We start from the raw sequence: 25,347 nt of genomic DNA, 5'->3' as shown, positions 1-25,347 counted from the left end.
GAGTTTCTCTGTATAGCCCTGGCTGTCCTGGAACTCTCTTTGTAGACCAGGCTGGCCTCGAACTCAGAAATCCACCTGCCTATGCCTCCCAAGTGCTGGGATCAAAGGCGTGTGCCACCACTGCCCGGCTTACCACAGGAATTCATATTCACCGTGTTGCAGAGTGTTCCAAACAACACAGGGTTAAAAGAAAGAGAGTCAAGGTGTCTTAGTCAATGTTCTGTTGCTGTGAAGAGACCCTGTGGCCAAGGTAATTCATCTAAAGGAGAGCATTTTGATTGGGGCTGGGTTATGGTTTCAGAGGTTTAGTCTATTGTCAGCATGGCGGGAAGCATGGTGGCATGCAGGCAGACATGGTGCTGGAGAGTTAGAGTTCTACATCCAGATGCAGCAGGACTCAGAGAGAGACAGGGGCCTGGCTTAAGCATTTGAAACCCAAAGCCCACTCCCAGAGACACATCTCCTCCAACAAGGCCACACCTCCGAATCCCTATCAAATGATGCCACTCCCTAATGACCAAGCATTCAAACCCATGAGTCTACGGGGGCCATGACTATTCAAGCCATCACACAAGGGAAGCAAGCCCTGTCTCTTCAACCACTAAAGCAGAGGGAGGAAGAGGAGGCTTCAAAAAGGCTGCCCAGGATGCTGGCTTAACTCATAGTGAAAATGACTTATTTAGAAATCAGGGAAGTCACAGGTTGAGCTCACACTTGCCCCTCGTTCTGTGACTATGACTGAACACACAAGTCATTGCAGATCTTTGCTTGGCCACTTGATGGCACGCTAGAGCCATGGTGCCTCCTTGCCCTCCAGGACTAAGATCTGTGTCTCTAAACAAGGATATGTCCCCAGGCCACTGCTCTGTAGCGTCCAAGTCATGAAGTTGATTTAGACATAGTTCTGCTGCCCTTTAGGAAGGAATTTGGGTCCCTGGAGAAGAGTCTGTGCCACAGGCTTAGAACCTGTCTCACTCCCAATGCCAGTGACTCCTGCCCCACCCCCTTCTTCTTCCTCCTCCTTTCCCCCCCCTCCCTCTCCTCCTTCTCTTTAGCAACGCAATCGCCTGCAGTTGTGACTCTGGATGTTTGGAGATGTGAAGAACTTGTACTGATCTGATTGATGACTCAGGTGCATCGGAGGCTTCCACTTCCTCTGACAGGGACCTGCAAGAACCTATGCCTGTCCTGTCCCACCCTGGATGTCCACCATCATCACTGACAAGCTGTGGCTTTAGGCGTCACCACCTCAGAGCTATCGTTTCCTTTTGGTAATGATACAGCTTAGAGGGTCTTACCATACAGTCCCTGGGAACCAGCTCACCTTCAAGCCTGTTCCCTGCTTCCTCTCCCCACAAAGCATTCCGTCAGCACTGTGCTCATGCCTCACTTTGCTACAAGGGGATGAAGAGGACTGTCATTATCATCTGTTCTGATGCTCAAGTCGTCTGATATATGAGCGTCTTCAGGTGGCCCCGTGTTCTATTGACACAGCCTCAGTCTCCCAGTGCTTTCTAACGTTTTGGTATAAGATAATCTAGACTCATCTCATCTTGCTGCAGTCTCAGCCTGGGGGCTCTGCTTCCTTCCTGGAGGATGATGTTTGCAAGTCAGATCCGGGCCCGGTGTGTTCATTGCTTCTGGGCTGGCAGTTCTTCAGGACCTCTGAGTAGAACAGACAGAAGAGATGTGGAAATGTATGTGCGTGTACATTCATGGCTCTCTCTGTATCTACTGTGAGTTTGCATATTAGAAGTGATCATCTCCTTCGAGGAGTTCTGAAATCCGATGCAGGGGCTTATTGTCGTAGCAAGCACAAAACCAAAGTCAGCACCACCAGGAGGAGGAAGAGGACAGGAAGAGTTCTTACCTGCAGAGGGAAGATGACAAAGTTATTTCCCAGGCAATGGTCTCCCCAAACAAAGGACTCATGGGGGTTTATTTAGCAGGCGGAATCTGTACTTATCACACCGAAGTGCCATTCCTGAACATGCTCAGGTTAAGATCGTAGTTGAAAAAGAAAAGTCACACTGGGCACTGTGGCACCTGCCTTTAACCCCAGCACTCGATGGAGAGAGAGGTAGACCTCTTGTCTGAGGCTATCTAATGAGTTCCAGAGCAGTCAGAGCTATGTAGAGAGACCCTGTCTTAGAAAAAGAAAAAGAAAGAAAAAGTCTCAAACCATCTGTGTGAAAAATTGAAGTGACAGCCTGACATGCCTCTGGGCGTGCTCGGATTGCCCAATTTTAGCTGAAAATGCAGGGATGGATACTTTAAAGAATTGGCAATGATGCAGGAGTCTCGCCCCATCACTAACTGGCCAGGACAATACAGGTCCTTTCCACTCCTCTCCCCTCCCACAACTATGTAGCCCAAGCTAGCCTCAGACTCACAGCAACCCTCCTTCCTTCTTCAGCCTCCTACTGCTGTAACTACAGGTGAGTGTCACCATGCCCCTCCGAAGCTGTACTTTGTAACAAGATGTGTGCGAGTGCCCAGTGTAACGCCGGGCTGTGGCAGGTGTGCGAGTGCCCAATGTAACGCCGGGCTGTGGCAGGTGTGCGAGTGCCCAGTGTAACGCCGGGCTGTGGCAGGTGTGCGAGTGCCCAGTGTAACGCCGGGCTGTGGCAGGTGTGCGAGTGCCCAGTGTAACGCCGGGCTGTGGCAGGTGTTCTGACGCCCTTGATGCACCTGCTCATGCACCTGCAGCCGCTGGAACTGCAGTGTCAGCTCTGTGTAGGAATGAAGGGGAGCGCTCTCAGAACCCTGGCAGGGCAGCCCTGTCTAGGCTGGAGGCAGAAGAAATGGAAATGGAGGAAGCTTGAGGGTATGTCCAGGGTGTGAACACACAGGCTGAGCACAAGGAAGGCTCTGAACCAAAGTTCCTGCTGGGAGAACACCCAAGACCATGTGAGGCAGGACAGCATCAAACATGACTTCAGACACCTTTTCCATATATATACACACACATACACACACATGTGTTTGCATATGTGTGGACAGATGTATGTGTATGCAGAAATAAGTATGCTCATGCATGTGGAGACTCTAGGTTGATATAGGGAATTTTTCTCTATTGTTCATATCTATCTGCATGTGTGTTTGAATGTGTGTATGTTTGTGTGTGCATGGATGAGTATGCTCATGAATATGGAGACCTTTGGTTGACATAGGGAATCTTCCTCTATTACTCATGTTTGCATGTGTGTGTACATGTGCATGTGTGTATATGTGTGTTTGCATGCTTATGCAGGAATGAGTATGCTCATGCATGTGGAGGCCCTAGGTTGCTATAGGGAATCTTGTGTGTGTGTGTGTGTGTGTGTGTACATGTGTGTTTGCATGTGTGTGCAGGGATGAACATGCTCATACATGTGGAGACCCTTGGTTGATGTAGAGAATCTTCCCCTGTTGCTTTTAACCTTATTCATTGAGGCAAGGTCTCTCAGTGGGACCCAGAGCTCAGCTGTACAGCTAGTCTAGCCAGTCAGCTTGTTTTGGGGGTCCCCTATCTCTGCTTCCCACATTCTAGAATTATAGATGGCTTGCTGTGCCTACTGGGCATTTATGTGGGTTCTGGGGAATCTAAATTCTGCTACTCATGCAGTTGTTAGTGCCAGAAACCTAGGGTGAATGAACAGGCTGAGGGCCTCCAAGACTCCCTTTAACCAGATGTGCTTGGCCTCTGAGCCTTGCAGGTGACAGGTACAGTGACATCGTTTCTTTTTCTCTGACACTAGAAGCTTACAGTTAGGAGAGTTGAGATGCCGTGGCTGGTGGAGGGATCTGGTTGTGTATGGGAGTGTAGACTGTGAATGGGAGTGCTGACTATGTATGGAAGTGCTGACTGTGTACGGGGGTGTAGACTGTGTACGGGGGTGTAGACTGTATATGGGGGTGTAGACTGTGTATGGGAGTGTAGACTGTGTATGGGAGTGTAGACTGTGTATGGGAGTGTAGAGACTGTGTATGGGAGTGTAGACTGTGTATGGGAGTGTAGACTGTGATCCTCTCCATGCAGGGCAGGCTGGGCTTGCCCAGCATCTCAGGAATGTAGGCAAGAACCATCCAAGAGAGAGAGCTGCAGGTTATCAGTGGAGAGTGTGACGATTTCTCTGTCTGCCAGAGGACCATTCTGTCACCACCACTTTGCCCTGGTCACTTCCGAGCTTGACTTGAGGGCAGCAGGGACCTGGTTGTCCCAGATTCTGCCCATTTATAGACTTGCCCAACATAGCAGCAGACTGGGGCTGGGGCAGTGGAGCACTAACTGCTTTCAAAGCACACCTCTGCTCAAAGCCATCCATGGCTCCATGTACCTTGAGGCAACACCAGATCCCTTCCAATGGCGTAAGTGGTTCTGCTGCCCCCTTTTACCCTCATCCCACGTCTCCTTGGTTTGCTCACTATGAGTGGCCCTAAAATTCAAGGTGAGAGTCGCTCAGGGTTTCTACTTGGTACAGCCCATCAGTATAAGGGGGGTGGGGTGCGTAACCTGCAAAACCAGTGAGCTACCAGTGTATAAAATTGGGTGTGGAGAACCAAATGGAGAAGATGCTGCCTAGGAAGTTGCATCCCCTGTGCCTAGTGGCATTTGCAGAGTTAGAATCCCTGAGAAAGTTGAGAGAGTGGCCAAGGCTTTAATGCCACAGCTGAGTATTCACATTCCCTTTTCTAAACCTGAAAGAGAACTTCAGGTGGCCATGGTCTCCAGAGTGAGTGACAGCACAGAGCCATTCTGAGCTGGGACCTTTCCTGTTCTCCTCCCTGTTTTCCTTTGTTTTCTTCTCCATGGTGACTACTTTGCTGGATTAACCCTTTAGGGACCATCCAGGACCAGGAGACAGTTTAGAGCATAGCAGAGGACCAAGGGAAACCAGGCTGGGGTTTTTAAACACAGCATGAGCCTCCCAAAGCCGTACACATCAGGGCTGCTAATAACAACCAGTCCTTTGACATTAACTAAATTGCAGACATAAAGCTTGATGTATTGTTTAGATTATGGTGGTTAATCCCTAGGCCCATAATATAGAGATTATTATTAATGTCCTTTTTTTTTTTTTTTTTTAACAGATCAGGAAACTGGAGTCTAGAAAGGCTAAATAATTTGAAGGTCAGACAGACAGCTGGCTAAGCTCAGAGTTCAACTCAGGTTTTTCCCTGGCCCCTGCACAGTGAATCTCATTATAACTGCCTTAATTAACGTTTCATTTTATGAGCATGTAACAATATTTTTACTGGTTTTCACCAAAGTTTTTATTTTATAGAACAACATATAAGTTCTTGAGAAAAAAAAAGCCACATGACCTTCAGGTGCTTGTTAAAGAGTGGGAGTATCTCACTAGAATCTGGGAGACCCTGCCCAGCCTGGACCAAGAAAACCGAGTGGCCTGTTTGATGAACACCAGTATTGAAAAGGATGTATCATTAACAGTATTTGGCAAGCAACATCCAATTAGCTCTGGCAGGCAGTCGTGAAGAAGGTAGTGTGGACAAAGTCTAGTTATTTGGGACTTGGTCCTGGAATCCACTTTTTGATACCCTCAAGGCAGTAGGACAGGTCCTGGGCAAATTCCTGTGATGGCTAGTCTCCTTTGTGGACTGGATTTAGGCTCACCAGGGGGGCGGGGGTAGATTCTGGACATGTCTATGAGGGTTTTCCCAGAGAGGTTTCATTGAGGAGGCAAGACCTACCCTGGATGTGGGAGGTACCACTCCTAGGACAGGGCTTTTGCATGAATAGAAAGGGAAAGAGAACATTCTTCTCTCTCTGCTTCCTGACTATAAATGCAATGTGATCCCAAGCTCCTGCAGCCCTTCATCCCCATCACCACAGGCTGTACCGGCTGGCTCCGTGAGTCCAAATAGACCCATTCCTTCTTACCTTGCTTTTGTCTAGCATCTTGTCACAGCAGTGAGACAAGTAGTTAATTCTATTCTCTGTGCAGTGTCTGAACATTGAATTCAGGCCATTTGGTGCATTTATGGGAAATTCACTTATTGATGGGGACTTCTCCAGACTCTTGTTCATTCACTGCCTTCCCGTCACCTGGGCACCTTTGCTGGCCAAGCACCAGAGTGAGAGAGGGGCTATACCTGCTACATTGTGACTACCAGTGAGAGAGAAGGGTTGTATCTGCTACATTGTGACTACCAGTGTGAGAGAGGGGCTGTATCTGCTACATTGTGACTACCAGCGTGGGAGAAGTGTTGTGTCTTACATTGTGACTAGTGTTAACTTGATCTGTGAAGAAAGGCTAGAAACTATTAATGTAGAATGGACTCCATGGGAATAGTCTGTAGGGCCCTTGGGATATGTAGGGGCATCTCGGGAACTACAGTGACCTAGGGAAAGCCTGTAGAATATTTTTATCATATCATAGCAAGTGATGCATGCACAGGACACTGGAGCAGGCCCCAGCAAAGATAGCCAGTGCTGACTGTCTGAGATCTTATCTTTCTGCGACAATCCGGTAGAGAGATTCAAGGTCACAGAACAACACCTGGCAAGGACACAGGGATGTGAGCCTCGAAGGGTGGGACTTACACCATTCATTTAATTATCCCATCCATCATTCATATGTTTAGAGACAGGTTTCACTACATAGTTTTGGCTGGCCTGGAACTTTCTATGTTAGATTAGAAGGGTCTCACACTCACAGAGATCCACTTACCTCTGCCCCGTTATGTCCAGCCCCATTATTTATTTTGCACCTATAACTTGTGGGAGTTGGTTCTCTTCTTCCACCGTGGCACAGGCTCTGGGGATTGAACTCAGGCTTTCAGGCTTGGTGGTTAGCTCCTTTGCCTGCTGTGCCACCCTGGTGATCCAAGGATGGGAGTTTAGATCAGTCTTCTTTAAATATAGCTTTATTTATTTATTTTATTTGAAAGGGGATCTTGCTATATACCCTAGGCTGCTCTTGAACTCAGGAGTCTCCTGTCTTAGCCTCCTCAGAGTGGTAAACAATCACTCCTGGCTCAAAGATGACTTGATAGGAAACTTCACAGTCTTTAGGATTTGATCATGAAAGTTATTTCTCACTAGAATGGATTCCAATATCTGTGGTTTATTTTTCTAAGTGGTTTTATAGTGATCCACACTTATAAATTGTCCAAGATGACCTGAGGGCATTAGAATAACCATAAGACTTACTGTGTGACAGGGTGGGTTCTGTGCTTTCAAGGCCTGTGATTGGCTACAACTTGATAAGCAGTTTTTATTTATTTCTTTAAATTTAACATTTTGTGCTATTAAAAAAGAATTGTCTTATGAGCATCAACTTCTCCAAAGTGCAAGGGATGTAGCTCAGTCCCTAGAGTGCTAGGGATGTAGCTCAGTCCCTAGAGTGCTAGGGCTGTAGCTCAGTCCCTAGAGTGCTAGGGCTGTAGCTCAGTCCCTAGAGTGCTAGGGCTGTAGCTCAGTCCCTAGAGTGCTAGGGATATAGCTCAGTCCCTAGAGTGCTAGGGCTGTAGCTCAGTCCCTAGAGTGCTAGGGCTGTAGCTCAGTCCCTAGAGTGCTAGGGATGTAGCTCAGTCCCTAGAGTTCTTGAAGCCTTGGGTTTGATCCCTAGCACTGTATAAACTGAATATAGTGGCTCATTCCTATAATTCTAGAACTTGGGGGATGGAGGCAGGAGGACTTGAGGTTTAATGTTAGTCTTGGCTTCCCAGAGAGTTCCAGGTTATCCTGGACTACAAAGAGACCCTTTCTGAAAAACCAGCTAGCCAGCCAACCAATCAATAACCTGCTCTTTTAGAATCCCCCAAATTTGACACTTTTCTCCCAAATGATCATCATGATTAAAAAAAGTAACATCAGTTGTCCTTTGTGGGTGTGGGGCACAGTCATGACCACAGAGGCTGGTAACCTACAGCCCTGCCAGCTGGGAGGAGGAGGGGGTGATGGAAAAGTCTCTGGAGCTCTGGAGGAGAAACCGACAGGGGTGGGAAATAGCCCTCAGCCTCGAGTGGTTCAGATGCAGCTGGGCTTGGGTTGAGAAGAGATGTGGGATTATCTTGCTGAATTTCATGGTCTTTCTCCTGCTTTTACCTCTTGGGGTTTCCAGCAGAGACATTGAGACAGAAGTTGGAAGAACTGGAACAGGAGAAAGGCCGCCTGTCCTGGGCTCTGCCTTCACAGCAACCTGCTCTTCGCAGCTTCTTGGGTTACCTGGCAGCACAGACACAGGTGGTCTTGCATGGAGCCACCCAAAGGTGAGTACCCGTGGATGCCACCACAGGAAGTGCTTGGCTTCCTCTTCCCCACTGCCATGCAGTCAAGAGCTGGGAGGTCCTGGGGTGATTCTTCCCGGGGGGAACTCTTTGGATGTTGGAGAAGGTAGGTCCATTGAGAGGGAGGTCTAGTTGAGTCCTCCTTCTTGAGAAAGAAGCCCATCAAAGTGATGGGAAAGACTAGACAAGCACAGGGCAGAGGACAAACACAGAGGTCCTCTGCCCTGGCTACCATCTGGTGTCATCTGGAGGAACTCTGAAGTCTGAGCCCCAAATTAGCTGAGTCAGACGGTTTGACATGGGTCTAATGCTGGGTACATCTGAAAATTCTGAGACTCATTGCTCTGACCTACCTGTGTCCCCTACCCCCTGGCCAAATAAAGCCCGAGAGGGAATAGGTACTTTGTTTTGTTTTTGTGTTTTCACTTTTTGCTGTTGTGAGCACAATCAGGATTTAGGTAGGCATCTACATATGTAGGCTCAGATGCAGTCACAACAACTGCATCTTGCTTCTCACTGCCAATTCACCTCAGCAATTACAGGATTGTATGGCCCATTCCTGCTAGGTGCCCGTGGCATTGTACATTTTATCTTTTATCTTTGTGTCTCCCTGGTACCTGTCTTGATAAGGAGGCCAACTTTCTGTTTAGGGGTAACGAGTGACGGAGCATGCGGTCTCACTGTGTCCTTCTTTAGAGATATATGCATGTTGAGTAAACTCACACGCTGTCCTCTCACAGGGAGAAGAGGACACCCATCTCCACACTTCTGTTTTCTGATGGGAATCGTCCTCTCACTCCCCCTTCCTGCCTCACATGGAGGCCTTCCTAGCTGGAGGCCTTCCTAGCTGTTTCTTCTCTTCTCCTTGGTTTGTTTCTTGTCCTAGACTCGGCTGCTCTTCCAATGTATCAAGTTTCTGTATCACAAATACTTGCAGGGTAGTTACTGTTTCCTAAGTAAGTCTCCTCCTCCTCCTCCTCCTCCTCCTCCTCCTCTTCTTCTTCTTTCCTCCTCCTCCTCCTCTTCTTCTTCTTCCCTCCCCCTCCCCCTCCTCCTCCTCTTCTTCTTCTTTCCTCCTCCTCTTCTTCTTCTTCCCCCCTCCTCTTCCTCCTCCTCCTCTTCTTTCCCCCTCCTCCTTTTCTTCTTCCCTCCTCCTCCTCCTCCTCCTCCTCTTCTTCTTCCCTCCTCCTCCTCCTCCTCCTCCTCCTCCTCCTCCTCCTCCTCCTCCTCCTCCTTCTTCTTCTTCTTCTTCTGTGAGACAGAGCCACAAGCCCAAGCTAGCCTTGAATTTACAATCCTCCTGCCTCAGTTTACCAAGTGCAGGGATTTTTGCTGTTACACTAATATGGGCATTAGCTTTATCAGCCTTCTTGCTTTGTTTTCTCCATAGGAGGCACCCGTGTCTGGTTTTTCAGTTCCACTCTAATTGGCCCCTACTTCTGCTGCTCCCCATCCCCCCACAGGTCAGCAGTGGCTTTCTGTTAAACTCTTGCTCCTCTTACTGTAAGCACCATGTCCAGGCTTCTAGTCTCCTCAGTTCTTAGATCTCTACTCACGGGTCTGTCCCTGGTGTCACTTTCCATCCTTGTTGCATCTGAGATCTTATCTCTCTCCTTGTATTCTCACCTTGACATCCCTACCTCTGCAGGATCCTGCATTCTTTCCCGTGTGTCTCAGATACACAAATCAGGTTCACCTTGCACGAATCCCAGCCCTCTGAGGGCTCCTCCCCAGCACTGACCTCTCTGTAGAATGCTGACCCCAGGCTTCCTGTGGTCAGCAGTGCATGTATTAAATTCATCTTTTTACCAATACAGAGGTACTGTGGTTTCATCCTTGCCTTAGTAAACTTATTATTGGTGATGGTTGGTCTTGCCTGTCAACTTGACTGCATTAAGAGATGTCTTGGACTGGTGAGACACATCCAGGGGTCTGTGGAGACATTTCCAGAGATGATTGACACTTGGAATGACAGTGATTGGGAGAAGAAGGAAGGCTGAGGACAAAGCTCATGTGCCTTCCCAGCTTTCTGTGCACGTGCCGGGCGGCAGTTCTGCTGACTTTGGGCTCTAGCTTCTTTGGCCTTTTGACACGGATGCAATACCCACAGCTCTCCAGGGAGCTTCTGGGCTTCCAGCTCTGGCTTAATACTGCTGAGCTGTCCAGCTTCGTGGGCTGAGCCGTGACTGTGTTCTCTGCCCCTGCAGCATGCAGGCAGCATGGTTGGATTAGCCAGTGCCTAGCGTGTAAGCCAATCTAATTCCTTCTTACAATACATGCATTCTTTTGGTTCTGTTCCTCTAGAAAACCCTGCCAGAGAAACTGCTCTAAATTTTATTTTGCCTGTGTATGTGTGCATAGATATATGCATTTCCATATGTGTGTGCGTGTGTGCATGGTGTATGTGTATGCACATGTGTGTATGTACATGTGTGCATGCATGTGTACACGTGTGTGTGCATGCATGTGTACACGTGTGTATGCATGTGTATGTAAGTGTGTGCATGTATGTGTAGCACTTTAGCCATGTGCATGCATATACATGTGTGTGTGTGTGTGCATACAGAGGCCCAAAGTTAACAGGGTGTCCTCCTTGATTGCTCTCTACCTTATTGAGGTGCGGCCTTTTGCTAAACCTGGATCTCACTGGTTTTTGTTAGTCTAGCCAGCCAGATCACCCGAGGATCACCCTATCTTCGTCTCTTGAGGGCAGGAATTACAAGAAGGCCCTCCAGCGGGTCTGTCTTTTGTGTGGGTTCTGGGGTTTGAAGTTGGATCCCCATGCTTGTGCAGTAAGCACTTTATCCTCCGAGCTATCTTCCCAGACCCACCATCTTTAAAAAGGAACCCTGCTAAACCTATTATCCCTGTCCTCATGCCTCCTCCTCTTCTCCTGGGTTCCCTGTCTCATGGTTTCTACCTCCAGTTACCTCAGGAACACCGCAGGGCTCCAACCTCCTACCCTCTAACTCATGGGTTGCTAGCTCTGGTCATCTCTGTCATCTTTCTGTCATTCTCTGTCACCTTTCCAGCCTCCAGCCACTGGAGGCTTCTTCTGCTCGCACTGCAGCAGCCTCTCACCTTGCTGGCTTCTTTAACTCCACTCTGGTATATCATCCATTTCCCCCAAAGCAGTCAGGAGGACCCTGCAGGAAGCAGTGTCTACTGGGCTTTCAGGATGACCTCACTCTCTGTGACCTTCAAAGCCTCTGTGACCCCAGCCTTACCAGCGCTGACCTCTGACTAGTCAGCACCAGCACCAGCTACCCACACAGCAGAATGTTGCACAATTCTCCAGTCTCCCGAGAATCCCATTGCAGTCACTAATGATTGCTCATCCTCCAAGACAGTAAAGCCACCCCCGTGCCAACCCTCTGCCTGTCGGTCACATCTCACGGACTCTTCCTGGAGTTTCCTGGGTGACTATCTCAGTCCTGAGCCTTTGATCCACTGCCTTGAATGTCCCACATTGTGAAGGACAACTGTCCCCAGAGGAGGACTGCACCGGGTACCCCTTCAACTGACTTGGTGCAGGAGTTACATACGTATACACATTTGTACCAGTTCACAAACATATGTGTGAACACGGGGTGGGGGGAGCTGGAGGGAGAACCTCTCTTCAGCCAGGCTTCCTTCTGATGCTACAACCCAGGGATGGAGGCTGGGTTTTTATCCCTTTAGTTATTTTTTATTCTTGGTTTTTCTTTTGTCAAGCTTTACCTGTCCTGTTATTACGATAGCTAGAAATGACTTGACATCTGCGTCATTATCACATTCTTACAGAGCACGTGGGCATGGCTACATAGCTGCTAATTATTAAAGTCAGCCTTTGCTTGTGCCAGCTTCTCTGTGGCCTAAGTTTGCCTATACTCACCAGGGTCAGCTGGACCCTCAGGACAGAAGTTCCTGCAGTCCTCAGGATGACCACCAGGGGTCCCTGAACACAAACTTCTCCGGAGCTCAGCCCCGAGACCCCGGAAGAAGGCTGTTCTAAATGCTGGTGACTTTTCCTGCAGAAATAAAATAGTTTTGTCAACATGGCCAGCTTTCAACACAGCTTAGTAACTCAAACAAGTTTCTTCTTATCTTTCTAGGATCAAGTGTTTCTTTGAGAATCTGATGAAAGCAATGCATGTTCCTGTATTCAAACTGCCAGGGTGTCTCTTGAGACCCTCAGATTTTGAGCCTCCCTGTCAATCTGGCCATGGGAGGAGGAGGTCTCTCAGCTTCTCGGGTTATGAAAGCTTAGAGTCATGTTTAAGGGGGTGTAAGTAACCTCAGACTTTACCATCTACTTATTTTTATTGTCTCTTGGTTTTAAAATTACTGTTCGAATTCTCAAGTAAGCTTGTCTACCCACCCCGAGAACTGTTTATATTAGCACCGAGCTCACTAGGGTTTGAGGGTCACTGAGTGGCTCTGACAGTTGAATCAGGCCCTCCCACTGTCTCTCAGGTATAAATCTCTGTTGCTCAGTAAGGGGACTAGTCTCTGGGTGAGGTAAATGCCACTCCTCTGTGCAAGGTGGCACAAGGTGGTTTTTAGCTTTTACAACAGTGATTATCAACTTGTCATGACTTCTTTGGGTTGATGGACCCTTTCACAGAAGTCACTTATCAGATATTTACATTACTATTCATAAAGTAGCAGAATTACCGTCATGACGTAGCAAGGAAAGTAATGTTTTGGTCGGGGCTTGCCACCGTGCGAGGAGCTGTATTACAGGATCGCAGTATTAGGAAGGTTGAGAACTGCTGTTTTCCAGCCTGGCAATGCACTTTCCCACTTTGTTACAATGTCCTGGGTGGATGGCACAGTCACAGTCATTTCCACATTTACCCCCGCATGGTCCTGTCACCATGCGATGTCAACCATAGGTCAGATTCTTAGCCTCATCTGTCTGCTGTGGATCGTTACGCTGCTATCCTATTCTCTAGTGTCTTTGGTTGCTTCTCTAAACACAAGCTACTGAGATCCTTGCCTCAGGCCCAGCTATCAGGAGAACCCAAACTGGACAGCTATATACCCTGGAAAAACAAACCCCAATTCTTGAGGTGCCGGGGCTCTCTGACCTCTGATGGTGGTAGCAGGTCAGACTGCTTCCTCTTTGATCCAATCAGTGGGAAGGAAGTATGTCCACCCCTCACTCTGACCATGGGGAGGGCAGGAGGGGCTGAGGGCAGCAGCCCATGGCACAACGGCTGGCGTAGGCACCTAACCCACAGACTTAGGAGGAAGGACTTCTAGGCCTGTTCTTGTCAACTCTCATTTCTGAGTCTACCTCTTTGGCACACCAGGGTTAGAAGGTCAACACTCAGTTGAAGGAAAATCTCCTCTTCTCAAAAGTTTTCAGCAACTGTAGCAAGCAGTTGACTGGTAATCTTCTTATTGATACCTTGTTTTCCCCTCACTGCATACCATGTGACTTCTCTCTGGCTCCTCAATAATATGGACACCACACTGGTCACTCTTGTCACCTAGCTGCACTTGTGCTTATGTGTGCATGTGTGTGCACTTGTGTGTGCTTGTGCATGTGTGTGTTCCCGAGTGTATATGCATGCAGAATATCTTTTATCAGCAACCCTTCTGCAGAGGAGCAGCATCTGACAAAGATAAGAAACAAAGCACAGGAAGGCTCTCCCTACCTACTGAGACAGGACTCTGCCCACTGCCAAGATGCATCAGTGTGGCTCGTCTACTCCCCTGGGATGGGACCTCAGGAGCAAGTGTGGGTGGCATGCACCAGCCTTTCCTCTCCTCTCTCTTAAGCATACAACCCTTTGATCTCTGGCAGACACTGAGGCAGACTGCAGTGTTGCAGGGCACAGTGACCCTTGGATTGGAATGGGCACACAGGGCATGGGAGGGAGAATTGGCGGATGTTATTATCAGGGATTATGTAAAGACGTTGCCCGTTCATTTCCCTGTCATACTGAGTCTCGCTATCGGATTTTACAGATAGGTTTCGTCCCTTCAGCGATTGATGGGACAGAAACCAGATAGAAAGATTCAAGTTTTTGCACAACTGGGAAGGTCCTAGTGGAGACCCCAGTCTGAGAGTGGAAGCTTAGATCTCAGGCCCCCAGGTTCCCACCAGCACCAAGCACTAACATCCCGTGCTGCTGCGCGTTTCAGTCTTTCCCTGAGGGGTCTGCTCATTTTACATAGTGATTAGTTTATAGTGTCGATGCCCATTTGCTCTGCCTTGAGGGACCATCACACACTGAGGCTTAAGGAACATAAAGGAAAGGCCGGGTAGCAGAGGGAGACTCTAGGGACCAGACATGGAAGACAGAAATGTGTCCATGCTTCATAGCTGAGAGATGTGTTCTGAGGCCACCCCTGGCTCTCTGTGGATCACTTCTGTCCCAGGAGTAGGAGCATGAGAGACAGACAGGAATGTTGTTTGGAGCACAGGGCTTTTCTTGTGGGTTAGGTGATGGGTGGAGTAAAGCGCCATGCAGTTCCCAGCTATGCTCCCGTAGCTTCCCTCCACAGCTGATATTTCAGTTCTGCTCTGACTTCCTACAACAGCTCCCACCTCAACCCAGATGGCATCAGTTCGAGGAATTTGAGGAACACTAATATCAGCATATGCCAGGCAAGCTGAGAAATAACTGAAGGGAAGAAATGAGCTATTGCAGCAGGAGACGGGATGGGATGACTTCCCAGTTTTAAGGCTGTGGGTTCATCAAGCCATCCAGCAGGTATTTGCTGAGTCCTGACTCACTGGGGACATCAGCACAAGAGGAGCTCTGTCTTCCTCTGACACTCACAGTCAAGCCTGAAGAGCCTGTGGCAGCTTGGAGCCCCGGGGAAGCCTCTACTCTCTTTCTACAACTGCTGGAAGCCAGGGTGTCTTAGAATCATGTTACAGGGAAGAGGCTTACTGTGCCACAGTCTTCATATTCATGTTCATCTCATGTAGGACTGTGCCCACCACACAGGTCCAACGTTCACTTTACTGGTGCATGTGGTAGGATGTTGGAGGTCCCTGCTAACCACCCAAGGACAGGGTGCCTTCCTGCCTTCCCCAGGTAGTCCAGTGTGAGGAGGCTGTGAGGTTCAGAGGGTTGGGTTAGTTCAAAAACAGAGAAGGGCAAAGCTAAGTTCTCATGGTGGCCTTGATCTCTGTGAGCTGTGTTCTGCCTGTGCCTTCCTGGGAAGAGCCCTGCAGAGGACTTTCCCATGGAGGAGGGTGGGATGTGGCAGAAGAGAAGAACAAGGAGAAAGAGGAGGGGGAACCCAGGGCTTCATTCATGCCAAGCGACCACTTTCCCTGGCCCCATGTGGGATTTCTAAATTAGATTGTATTTTATGCTTCCAGTATAGTTTAGTTTGGGCTGACTATGTGCCAGGTGTTCATAGCCAGGGTGGCCATGGGCTAGGGCATATGGAAGTGCAGGCTAGATAGATGAAACTTGGTTAGAGATTAAAAAACAAAAACAAAAACAAGAAAACCAGCCCCAACATATCCTAGTTGAAACAGAAATGTACATTAGGGGCTCCATCCCTGTGAGCACCCGGATGAGACAAGCTTTGTGCAGTCTCTAAGTACATGTCGACCTGAGCTCATCTGTTTCTCCACACCTGTACCAATGCATGTCTGTTACTTGAAGGGCTGGCAGCGATGATCCAGAAGCCCCACTTGAGGGACAGCTGAGGACCACTGCCCAGGATAGCCTGCCTGCATCCATCACCAGGAGGGACTGGCTTATTCGAGAAAAACAGCAATTGCAGGTGAGTGGAATAGAATCTTCCAGAGAGGGAGTGGGCTCTCTCTTACCCATGTAAGTCAGATGCAGTGAGGGGGCCTTTGCTTCACTGCAGTGCAAGGACTCAAAGCGGAGGTGGTGGAGTGGCCACTCCTTTGCACAACTGGGTTGCAGTTGCACAGATGGGAGTCAGGACCTTTGGTTCTGCTCTCTGTGGCAGCTGGTGTGCTAGGAATGTGTGTGGGAATCCCTACCATGGTGGACTCTGGGAAACCACTGTGAAGGGACATGGTTTTGAGTCTAGCCCGGGTGTGAGGCTGCATCTGTAATGACCAGCAGATATGTGGAGGCCATGCTTGGCTCACAGCAGTGGTGACATCTGGCCAGGAAGTGCCCAGGGTTAGAACTCTAAATGAGGCTCCAAGGTGAGAGAGCAGAGGCAGGAAAGGGCTCTAGAAGTTTTCTAAGTAGACCCTGGGCAGGAACTGAGAAGCAACCAAGGGTTGGGGTGTGTGTGTGGGGGGGGGGCGCTGGGACTGCCGAGCCTGCAGCCTGGAGCAGGAACTGGGAGTCAGTGAAGCACCAAGCAGCAGCACCAGGGATTCATGGGAAGAGCCTCAATAGACAGAGTGGAAAAGCCATCCAGTGTGATTCTTAACATCAACTTTGGGCCTCCACGTGCATGCATACCCACGTGCTCCCAAGTGCCTGCGGACATATACACACCACACTCCCATGAAAGTGGAAGAAAATTAACAGAAGAATGAGATGTTTTCTCATCATGGAAAACAGTCTTGCAGTTCCTCAAACATTTGAAAATGGAGTTCTTCGCACCCAGCACCCAGTCCCGCTCACCGTTGATACACACCTGAAAAGAAAGCACTGTCTAGACGAGACATCTAGTCACTATAACTGATGACAGCCCAAGAGGCCATTGCTGGATAGACAAGCAAACTGTGTTGTGGATGCAAAGGTCTGTGACTAGGCTTACAAAAGACACTGTACTACGGGGCATGGTGTGGGTGAATGTGGAGGACATTGTGTTATGCTGCATGAGACAGTCGTGGAAGAGAGATACTGTAATATTCTACTTAGATTCCCAGAGTAGGAAAGGAGATTGAGGTGCGGTGGGGAGTGGGTGGGGTAAGGAATGGGGGTGAGGATGGGGTGGCAGGGGACGGAGAATTAGTGTTTAATGGGGATAGAGTCTTGTGGTTGGATGGTGAGTTTGCTTGCTGACATCACTGAACTGAGCATGTGTGGTGGCAGAGACGCTAAATCTTATGCCTCTTTTACTATAGTTTAGGGCAACTTGAGCTTGTCTTCCCAGTATGGGGAGGTTGAGGCAAAAGTATTGCTGTACGTTCAAGCCTGGGCTGCAAGATGAGTCCTGGGCTAGCTCTGACTGCTAAGTGAAATGCTGTCTCTGAGGAACAAAACCAAACCAAACCAAAAAAATGAGAGAGAGAGAGAGAGAGAGAGAGAGAGAGAGAGAGAGAGAGAGAGAGAGAGAGAAGTGTGGATCTCAAGGGCAGACAGAGCAGCCGAGCCTTGTTGAACACAGAGCCTGCGGGCTAGCCGGAAGTTCTGGGTGGGAGTGTTGGAGCTCATCTCTCTCCTCTGGGACTGCAGGTGGGTGCAGGAGGTAGAAGCTGTGGAGAATCTGCTCCGTGGGTGGAGAGAACATTCGGGAGATAGGGGAGATATCAGGAATTAAGCTGTGCTCTTATCAGCTAGGAACAGCGAGGGAACAGGGGCGTGTCCCTCAGCAGAGCCTGGTGCTGTATTCAGACTCCTACGCAGCGAGATGGCTATCTGCCCAGCGCCAAGCACATGATGTTCAGTCACCTGCTGCTTGTTTATGCGTTGGCCTGGAGACAGATGATAGTTATGGATTAACATAGATTCTGGGTCAATCAATGAGTGCAAATTGTGTGTGTGTGTGAATGTGTGCACATGTGTGTGCACATACATGTATGTGGAGGACAGAAGTTGATTTGGATGCTTACCCCAATCACCCTTCACCTTGTTTTTGACCCAGAGTTTCTTATTGAGTCTAGATTTCACTGGCTGGGCTAGACTGGCTGGCTGGCCAGCAAGTTCCCAGGATCCTCCTGTCTCTGCTCACCACACCCTCATGCTGGGTAAGGAATTCATTCTGTGGGACCCCAGCTTTCCCAGGGGTTCCGGGGAATCAGAAGGTGGCGCACGCCTTTAATCCCAGCACTTGGGAGGCAGAGGCAGGTGGATTTCTGAGTTCGAGGCCAGGCTGGTCTACAAAGTGAGTTCCATGACAGCTAGGGCTACACAGAGAAACCCTGTCTCGAAAAACCAAAAAAAAAAAAAAAAAAAAAAAAAAAAAAAGTAGCCCTTCGTGCGTGCACGGCAAGCACTTGGCGGACAGAGTCACCTCACCGACTGTGGGAACCGAACTGTCCGACTTGCTAAAGGACATTAGGCTCCATGGCCCCGACAGCCATTTGTTCTCTGCATCCCGTTGCTGTGACAAGCCAAGGCTCCTGTCTTTCTGTGCATCCTAAATCCTCATTGTTTGTGGACAGGGTTTTCTCCTCCTGGCTCACAGCTGGCATCTCGGTGTGTGGTATGAGCTGCGAGCACCCTCACTTGCCTGCTGCCAGAAGGGAAGCCAGCGAGCGACACACCATTCACTGGGTCTTATCAAATCAAAACCTTGGCCCGCACCTGTCCATATTTAATGCTTGGGGGGAAGCAATGTTTTCCTTCCTGCCAGCACATCAAAAACACAAAGCTGGCGGCATGATTTTTCCGGTTCAGCAAACTTCTGGAATCTGCCTGCCTCAGAAGGGCGGGGTAGGTGGGCTTTGCGACTGTGGTGCATATGGCGCCCCCTATCATTTAGCCATTCTCATTGTCAGCAGAGCAGGGTTAATGGCTGAAATCTGTTCCCCCTCTCTCTCTACAGAAGGAAATCGAAGCTCTCCGAGCACGGATGTCTGCGCTTGAGGCAAAGGAAAAACGGCTGAGCCAAGAGTTGGGGGAGCAGGAGGTGCTGTTCCGGTGGCCGGGCTGTGACCTGATGGCACTGGTGGCCCAGATGTCCCCAGACCAGCTGCAGGAGGTCAGCAAGGCCTTGGGAGAGACCCTGACCTCTGACAGCCAGGCTCCCTTCCACGTGGAGCCACCTGAGACCCTCAGGAGGTACCGGTGACTTTCTGAGTTTCCAACTTTACCTCTTTCTCCCGGTTATTGAGGTGACTTTGCTGTCCTTTGTCCACGGGTCCTTCTCAGGCAGTCTGTTTGCTGAGTGGAAGGGGTGGAGGCATTTTGATGTTAGATTGCCTGCGAGGTCAGCCATGAGCCCTGGGAGTTATTTGGTATTCGATCCACCTAACCCCTAACTGTCTGCAGTGTCCTCTCTCCAAGAGGCAGTTTCCACCATTCCCAGGGGCTGGCTCACCTCTCCTTCCTTCTCTCCCTCCCTCTTTCATTTGGGATTCAATTAGATAGAGATAGTGACACTGGCTTTTGATGAAGATAATCTCCTGGAAAGAGACAGATTCCACTTCTATCAAGGGATAGGGCATGGCTTTGAAAGACTATGCACTGGGCTGCGGTGATGCTCGGCTATAAAGTGTTATTGGACACGTGTGGGGATCTGAGTTTAGATCCTCAGACCCTGTGTAAAAATCTGGGTGCAGGGGTACACACCTTTATCCTCGTTTCTGGGGCCACAGACTCAGGAGGATCTCTGAGGTTTGCTGGCCAGGCAGCTTAGCTCTAGATTCAGTGACCCTGAGTGTGATCAAGGAAGATTGACACCTCTCTCTCTCTCTCTCTCTCTCTCTCTCTCTCTCTCTCTCTCTCTCTCTGTGTGTGTGTATGTATGTGTGTCTGTCTGTCTGTCTGTCTATCTGTCTCTCTTTATGGCATGTGTGTATATGTACATGTATGTACATGTGCACAAACAAAAATCTCCCAAAGGACAGCTTAACCAGTGTTTTCATAGGCACTGGAGTGAATGGGATGAATGAGCGACCTTGGACTGATGGTTGTCAGTGGCTAAGCAATCACCATATGCCTGGTGCCTACACTTCGTGGGTTGCATATATTTTCCTGTCCGTTTTCCAGATAGTGAACAGAAGATTAGGAAAGCTAATGATTAAAAGAGAAGTTTATAATTTTCCCACATCTTAACAACAAGAAAAAAAAAAAAACCCATGCTCAGGATTTTCAAACCTGGGTATATCTACCTATCACAAAGTGAGTCTTTCCCAGGCATCATGGGGGGTTTGTAAAATACACACATACACATCTACTATGTTGTTATTGATTGATTGATTTTTTGAGATAGGGCTTCACTGTGTAGCTCAGGCTGGTCTGATCTTCCCATTGCTCTTCAGAGATTCAAATCTCATTTTGGAGATACAGGGAATTCACTCTTACATGTGCAGGAAGAAGTGCTCCTGGAGGGCGGAGGATGTCCAGCGAGGGCTCAGGGCTCTGCTGGGTCACTATGCACCCGGTCTGTGGGCATTTTGTGATTCCTGGATGAATTGGGGGTGGGGACTGACAGTGGAACCATTTAGGGATACTTTTTAGTCTCAGCTAGCCTCAAACTTATGGCAATCCTCCTGCTTCAGCCTCATGAGTTCTGGGATTCATCACTACACCTGGCTGTATCAGCCCAGCAACTTTTATCACTCACAAACCTGACAGACTCTGCCAGCTGCAGACTCTAGGTGCTTTCTGGTCTCAGGCAAGTGAACCCTGCCAGAATTTATCCAGGTACTTGCTAAGGACAGGGTCATCCCAGCATGCTACTCAGGAATCCTGTGCTGGCTTGAGGCCTGATGGGCATCTAGGGCTCTAAAAAATATTCTCTGAGAAATTCATAATGCACAGGATGTATTTTGATCATAACTGCCTCTCACCTGTCCCCTCCAAGTCTTCCTGGATATCTCTCAGTGTCCTCTTCCCAGTTTCCCAACAATTCATATCCTAAAACACAACAACAAAGGGCTGGAGAGATGGCTCAATGGTTAAGAGCACTGACTGCTTTTCTGAAGGTCCTGAGTTCAAATCCCAGCAACCACATATTGGCTCACAACCACCTGTAATAAGATCTGATGCCCTCTTCTGGTACATCTGAAGACAGCTACTGTGTACTTAGATATAATAGTAAATATATCTTTGGGCCAGAGTGAGTGGGACTGACCAAAGTGAGCAGAGTTCTTGAATTCAATCCCCAGCAACCACATGATGGCCCACAGCCATCTGTAGAGCTACAGTGTGTTCATATACATACATAAATAAATAAATCTTAACAACAACAACAACAATAACCCCCCTCCCTTTAAGTCCCCTAAGTTCTGTCTGTATACATGAGGGTCCGGGGTCATCCACTGGAGCAGGCAACCTAAGGGAGACCTCACCCCTAAAGAAACCATCTCTCCTCTGGCACCCATCAATTACAGCAGCTCAAAAGAGACAACTTTTAAGCACCAGGAGGATCAGGATGTCTCAAGCCAGGAAGTTGACAGGACATAGAAACACAGAAGCCACATAAAATGTCAGACTCATTACAGACAGACAATGTTGAGGCTGTAGAGAAAACAGATCCCTCATTCACCACTGGCGGAAGGGCGGGCTGGTGCAGCCACTGTGGAAATCAGCGTGGAGGTTTCTCATGAAACTAAATATGGAAAGCCCAAACAACCTAGCAATACTTCCTTCCAGGCATCGACCCAAGAGGCTGCCTCCTACCGCAGGGATATACGTCCATGGCCATTGTGGCTCTGTCGGGTGATGAGCCTGAGGCACATCGATAATGGGCTTTTATTTGGCTGTAAAGAAAAATGAGATTTCAGAATGTATAGGAAAATGGAAGGAACTGGAAAATACAATGTTATGTGATGCCCCAGAAAGACAAGTACCACACGTCCTCTCTTGTATGTGGATCCCAGCATCTGACTTCCCTATATGTTTATTTGTGTGGGAGTGAGGTCATAGGCTAGGAAACGGAAGGGGCTTTAAGGAAGAGATGTGGAGAAGGCAAGAACATGCATATGTCACGGGGATGGTGGTGATTGTCTTTTTTTTTAATTAGGTATTTTCTTCATTTACATTTCAAATGCTATCCCAAAAGTCCCCTATACCCTCCCCCGACCCTGCTCCCCAACCCGCCCACTCCTGCTTCCTGGCCCTGGCATTTCCCTGCACTGGGACATATAATCTTCACAAGACCAAGGGCCTCTCCTCCCAATGATGACTGACTAGGTCATCTTCTGCTACATATGCAGCTAGAGACACGAGCTTTGGGAGTACTGGTTAGCTCATATTGTTGTTCCTCCTATAGAATTGCAGACCCCTTCAGCTCCTTGGGTGCTTTCTCTAGCTCCTCCATTGGGGGCCCTGTGTTCCATGTAATAGATGACTATAAGCATCCACTTCTGTATTTGCCAGGTACTGGCATAGCCTCACAAGAGACAGGGTCCTGTCAGCAAAATCTTGCTGGCATATGCAATAGGTTTGGTGGCTGTTTATGGGATGGATCCCCAGGTGGGGCAGTGATTCTCTCTTAGGGTGGTAAACTTATTAAATATAATAGAAGGAACAGCAGCAGTAGCAGCGTGACAGGGGCTCGGAGGAGGGGCCCTTGTGGCAGCATGTGTCCACCTGCAGGTCTCAGAGGAAGGTGGGTCATCACACCAGTTGATGAACAGTCTACAACTCATACCTGCAGCCAGGCTGAGGCTAATTCCTGAGAGGCAGGGAGAGGGGAGAGGTCCTGCTTTCCAAGGAAGGAATGTGTGAGCTGACTGAGGAGGTGAGGGGCTGGAGTCTACTTAGTTAAGGTACCCATTACAGGCTGGGTACCCGCCTCCTTTAGCTTTCTGGTATCTTGGAGTCTGGGATCCCAGCTCTGTAGACTTCCTTGGAGAAATGAGAATTATAGTGCCTGCCATTCTCCAGGAACCAGAGCACAGGGAAGGCAGGGTTTCTTGTGGGGGGGGGGTTGCAGGTTTAAGGCCTCTTGGTAGGGGACATGCCATTTCCTTCAGAGGAGTCACGAAAAAGAGGCTGCTGGACCTGAACAGGCCCTATCCCTGACTGACTCCATGGGAGTGGAAAGGGGAGTGTGGGGGAGGGACGGTTCCAGTAGTGAGCGTGGGGGTGGGGGTAACACACTGAGGGTCTTACTGGAATTGTTAGGGTCGGAGTGTGGCGTTGGCAGCCGTAACAGACTAAGTAAGCTGAGCCACCTGTCCTCAGTAGGGTAAAGGGATGCGGAATCGCAAAAGCAGAGAAAGGTTTATTCATTGTGACCTGTTGACAAAACAGTGAGGTCCAGTGACCTCCAAGTCCCTCGTGAGGGTCCTAACAGGAGGTTTGGTCTTACATAGGGCACACATGGGTATAGCTTAGCAGTGCTGGTCAAGTGTGGTCCCTCCCATCACTGACCCTCCTTTCAGCTCCAGTCTGCACTGCTCAGTAATCTAACACGGTGTCAGAACCATGGGACATCTCTCTAAGGGACAAGTTCGCTCTAGATTGCTCCGGCCTTCTCCTTCTGCCAGTGTGAGACTCCTGATAGCCAAAATCTGATGGCCAAAAGAAGGGACACACGTGCCTCTCTGGGGATGTCTTTGTCCCTGCCAGTGTTTACAAGATGGGGGATCATGAGGAGCAGATTGGGGTAGGGAGGAACAAGCAAAGCTGTGTATGAAAATACCACACGCTAATTAAAAATTAAATTCAGAAGAGAGTTAGGGTCTTGCCTGAAATGTCAACCCCTGGCCTTGCAAACAAGCCCCAACTCATCTTAATTAAAAAAAAATTAGCTTATTTTATCCATATGAATGTTTTACCTGTCTATGTATCTGTGTACCACATGCATGCCCGATGCCCACAGAGGCCAGAAGAGGGCATTGGAACTGGAGTTACAGGCAGCTGGGAGCCACCATGTGAGTGCCCTTAACCAAAGTCATCTGCCTAGCCTTGGCAGTTGTCTTTTGTCCCACAAGACCTCCTTTTGATGCAGGTGGCCAGGAAGGAACCTGACTTACTCCATCCCAGACATGGGGCTGGGATGTGAGGGTGGAGAAGGCTTGTGAGGAAGAGGGAAACAAGAGGATCGAGGTGACGGTTTCCACTGCTTCCTGAGGGCTGTGTCTCTGTACGGGGGTTCCGCCTATTTGGCCTCTGAGGAGGAGGGGTGTTGTAATTCAAGCTCATTGCTCTCCAGTGCTGCCAGCTGTATCCCCCCCTCCCCCCCCCCGCTGTGCTTTACGGTCCAGGGGAGGGTAGCCTGGGACCTCGTCTAGCATGCATCTGGCTCCCTGTACAGCTAGATGAGGATAATTGTCGTACTAACAACAGCAGGCTGGTGCGAGGCTTCCTGGCACACTCTTCAGGGATGCTTGGCTGCTTACAGTGGTCTGTGGTTGGGTCCTTCATCACTCGGCTCCCGGGACATTTCATGCTTCATGTGAAATGTGTTCTGGCAGCTCATGGATGACCTGTCTCCGGTTGTGCATTTGGAAGAAACATGTCGCGTCTCTTTTAGAAACTGTTGGCATAAACTGTGAGACACTCCGATCCCTGCTTCCAGCAAATCTGGCTGGCTTTCACTTGGGAGAATCTGGACGCTCGCTTGTGTCACAGCTGGGCCGGGGAGGATGCCGGGAAGGCAGACGCCAGGCCTGCTGTGCCTCTTTCCCCTTTAGCGGACTAACCAGGGGTTCTGCAGTGAGACAGTGGCCTGGGGCTGTGTGTGGAGTGGCTGCCGCACATGGTGCCTTGTGTGAAGTCAGAGTCCCACAACCGGGCCAGGGCTTCTTGTAACTGAGATTTGAATGAGCAGAAGCCAGCACGTCACAGTTAACTGGAAACAAAACTTATCATCTCTGTCCTTCAAATACACACCATAGAGAGTGGAGAACCCAGGGAGATAGCAAGGGTGAGGTTGGAAGACAGGTTCCCCCCTAATCAGGGAGTTGTGGCAGAGAATCCTCAAGATGGGTGAGTGGAAGCAGCCAGGTGTGAGACCCTGTGTCATGACTGTGCCCAGGGGATGAGGGTACGTGATACCTACCTACCAAGTAGGACAGCACACCAGAGCAGCCCTCAGCCAGGGAGCAGTCTCCAGTCTGCACCCCCATTTCTGGGGGTGGCTGCTGTTTAACTTCTGGGCTCCATTTGTGTTCCCTACCTCTGCCTGGGAATCTGCCTCATCTGACAGGAACAGTGGGTTGCTACATGTATATTTGTGTGTTCCTATGTTTGTGAGGTGTGTGTAACTGTGGCTACATATGTATTTGTGTGTGGTTATGTTTGTGTGGTATGTGTACATACGGCTACATGTATGTGTATATGCTTGTGTTTGTGTATCTTTGTACATTTGTGTATATGTTTG

General features: G+C 49.2%; 1 protein-coding gene across 1 annotated transcript in view; it reads left to right on the top strand.

Annotated features, from left to right (window-relative positions):
- The window catches only part of Disc1 (DISC1 scaffold protein), a 210,771-nt gene that overhangs the window by 62,529 nt on the left and 122,895 nt on the right, over positions 1–25,347 (top strand). The window contains exons 4-6 of the mRNA XM_021170050.3: positions 8,070–8,217; positions 15,855–15,975; positions 18,895–19,130. Of these exons, the coding sequence (XP_021025709.1) occupies positions 8,070–8,217; positions 15,855–15,975; positions 18,895–19,130 (505 nt within the window). The remainder of the gene's footprint in view (positions 1–8,069; positions 8,218–15,854; positions 15,976–18,894; positions 19,131–25,347) is intronic.

Source organism: Mus caroli, unplaced genomic scaffold, assembly GCF_978045245.1.
Source record: "Mus caroli unplaced genomic scaffold, Mus_caroli_1 scaffold_10, whole genome shotgun sequence".
NCBI classification, from domain to species: domain Eukaryota; kingdom Metazoa; phylum Chordata; class Mammalia; order Rodentia; family Muridae; genus Mus; species Mus caroli.
Note: the sequence above shows the minus strand (reverse complement) of the source record. Positions and strands in the feature narration are given on the sequence as shown.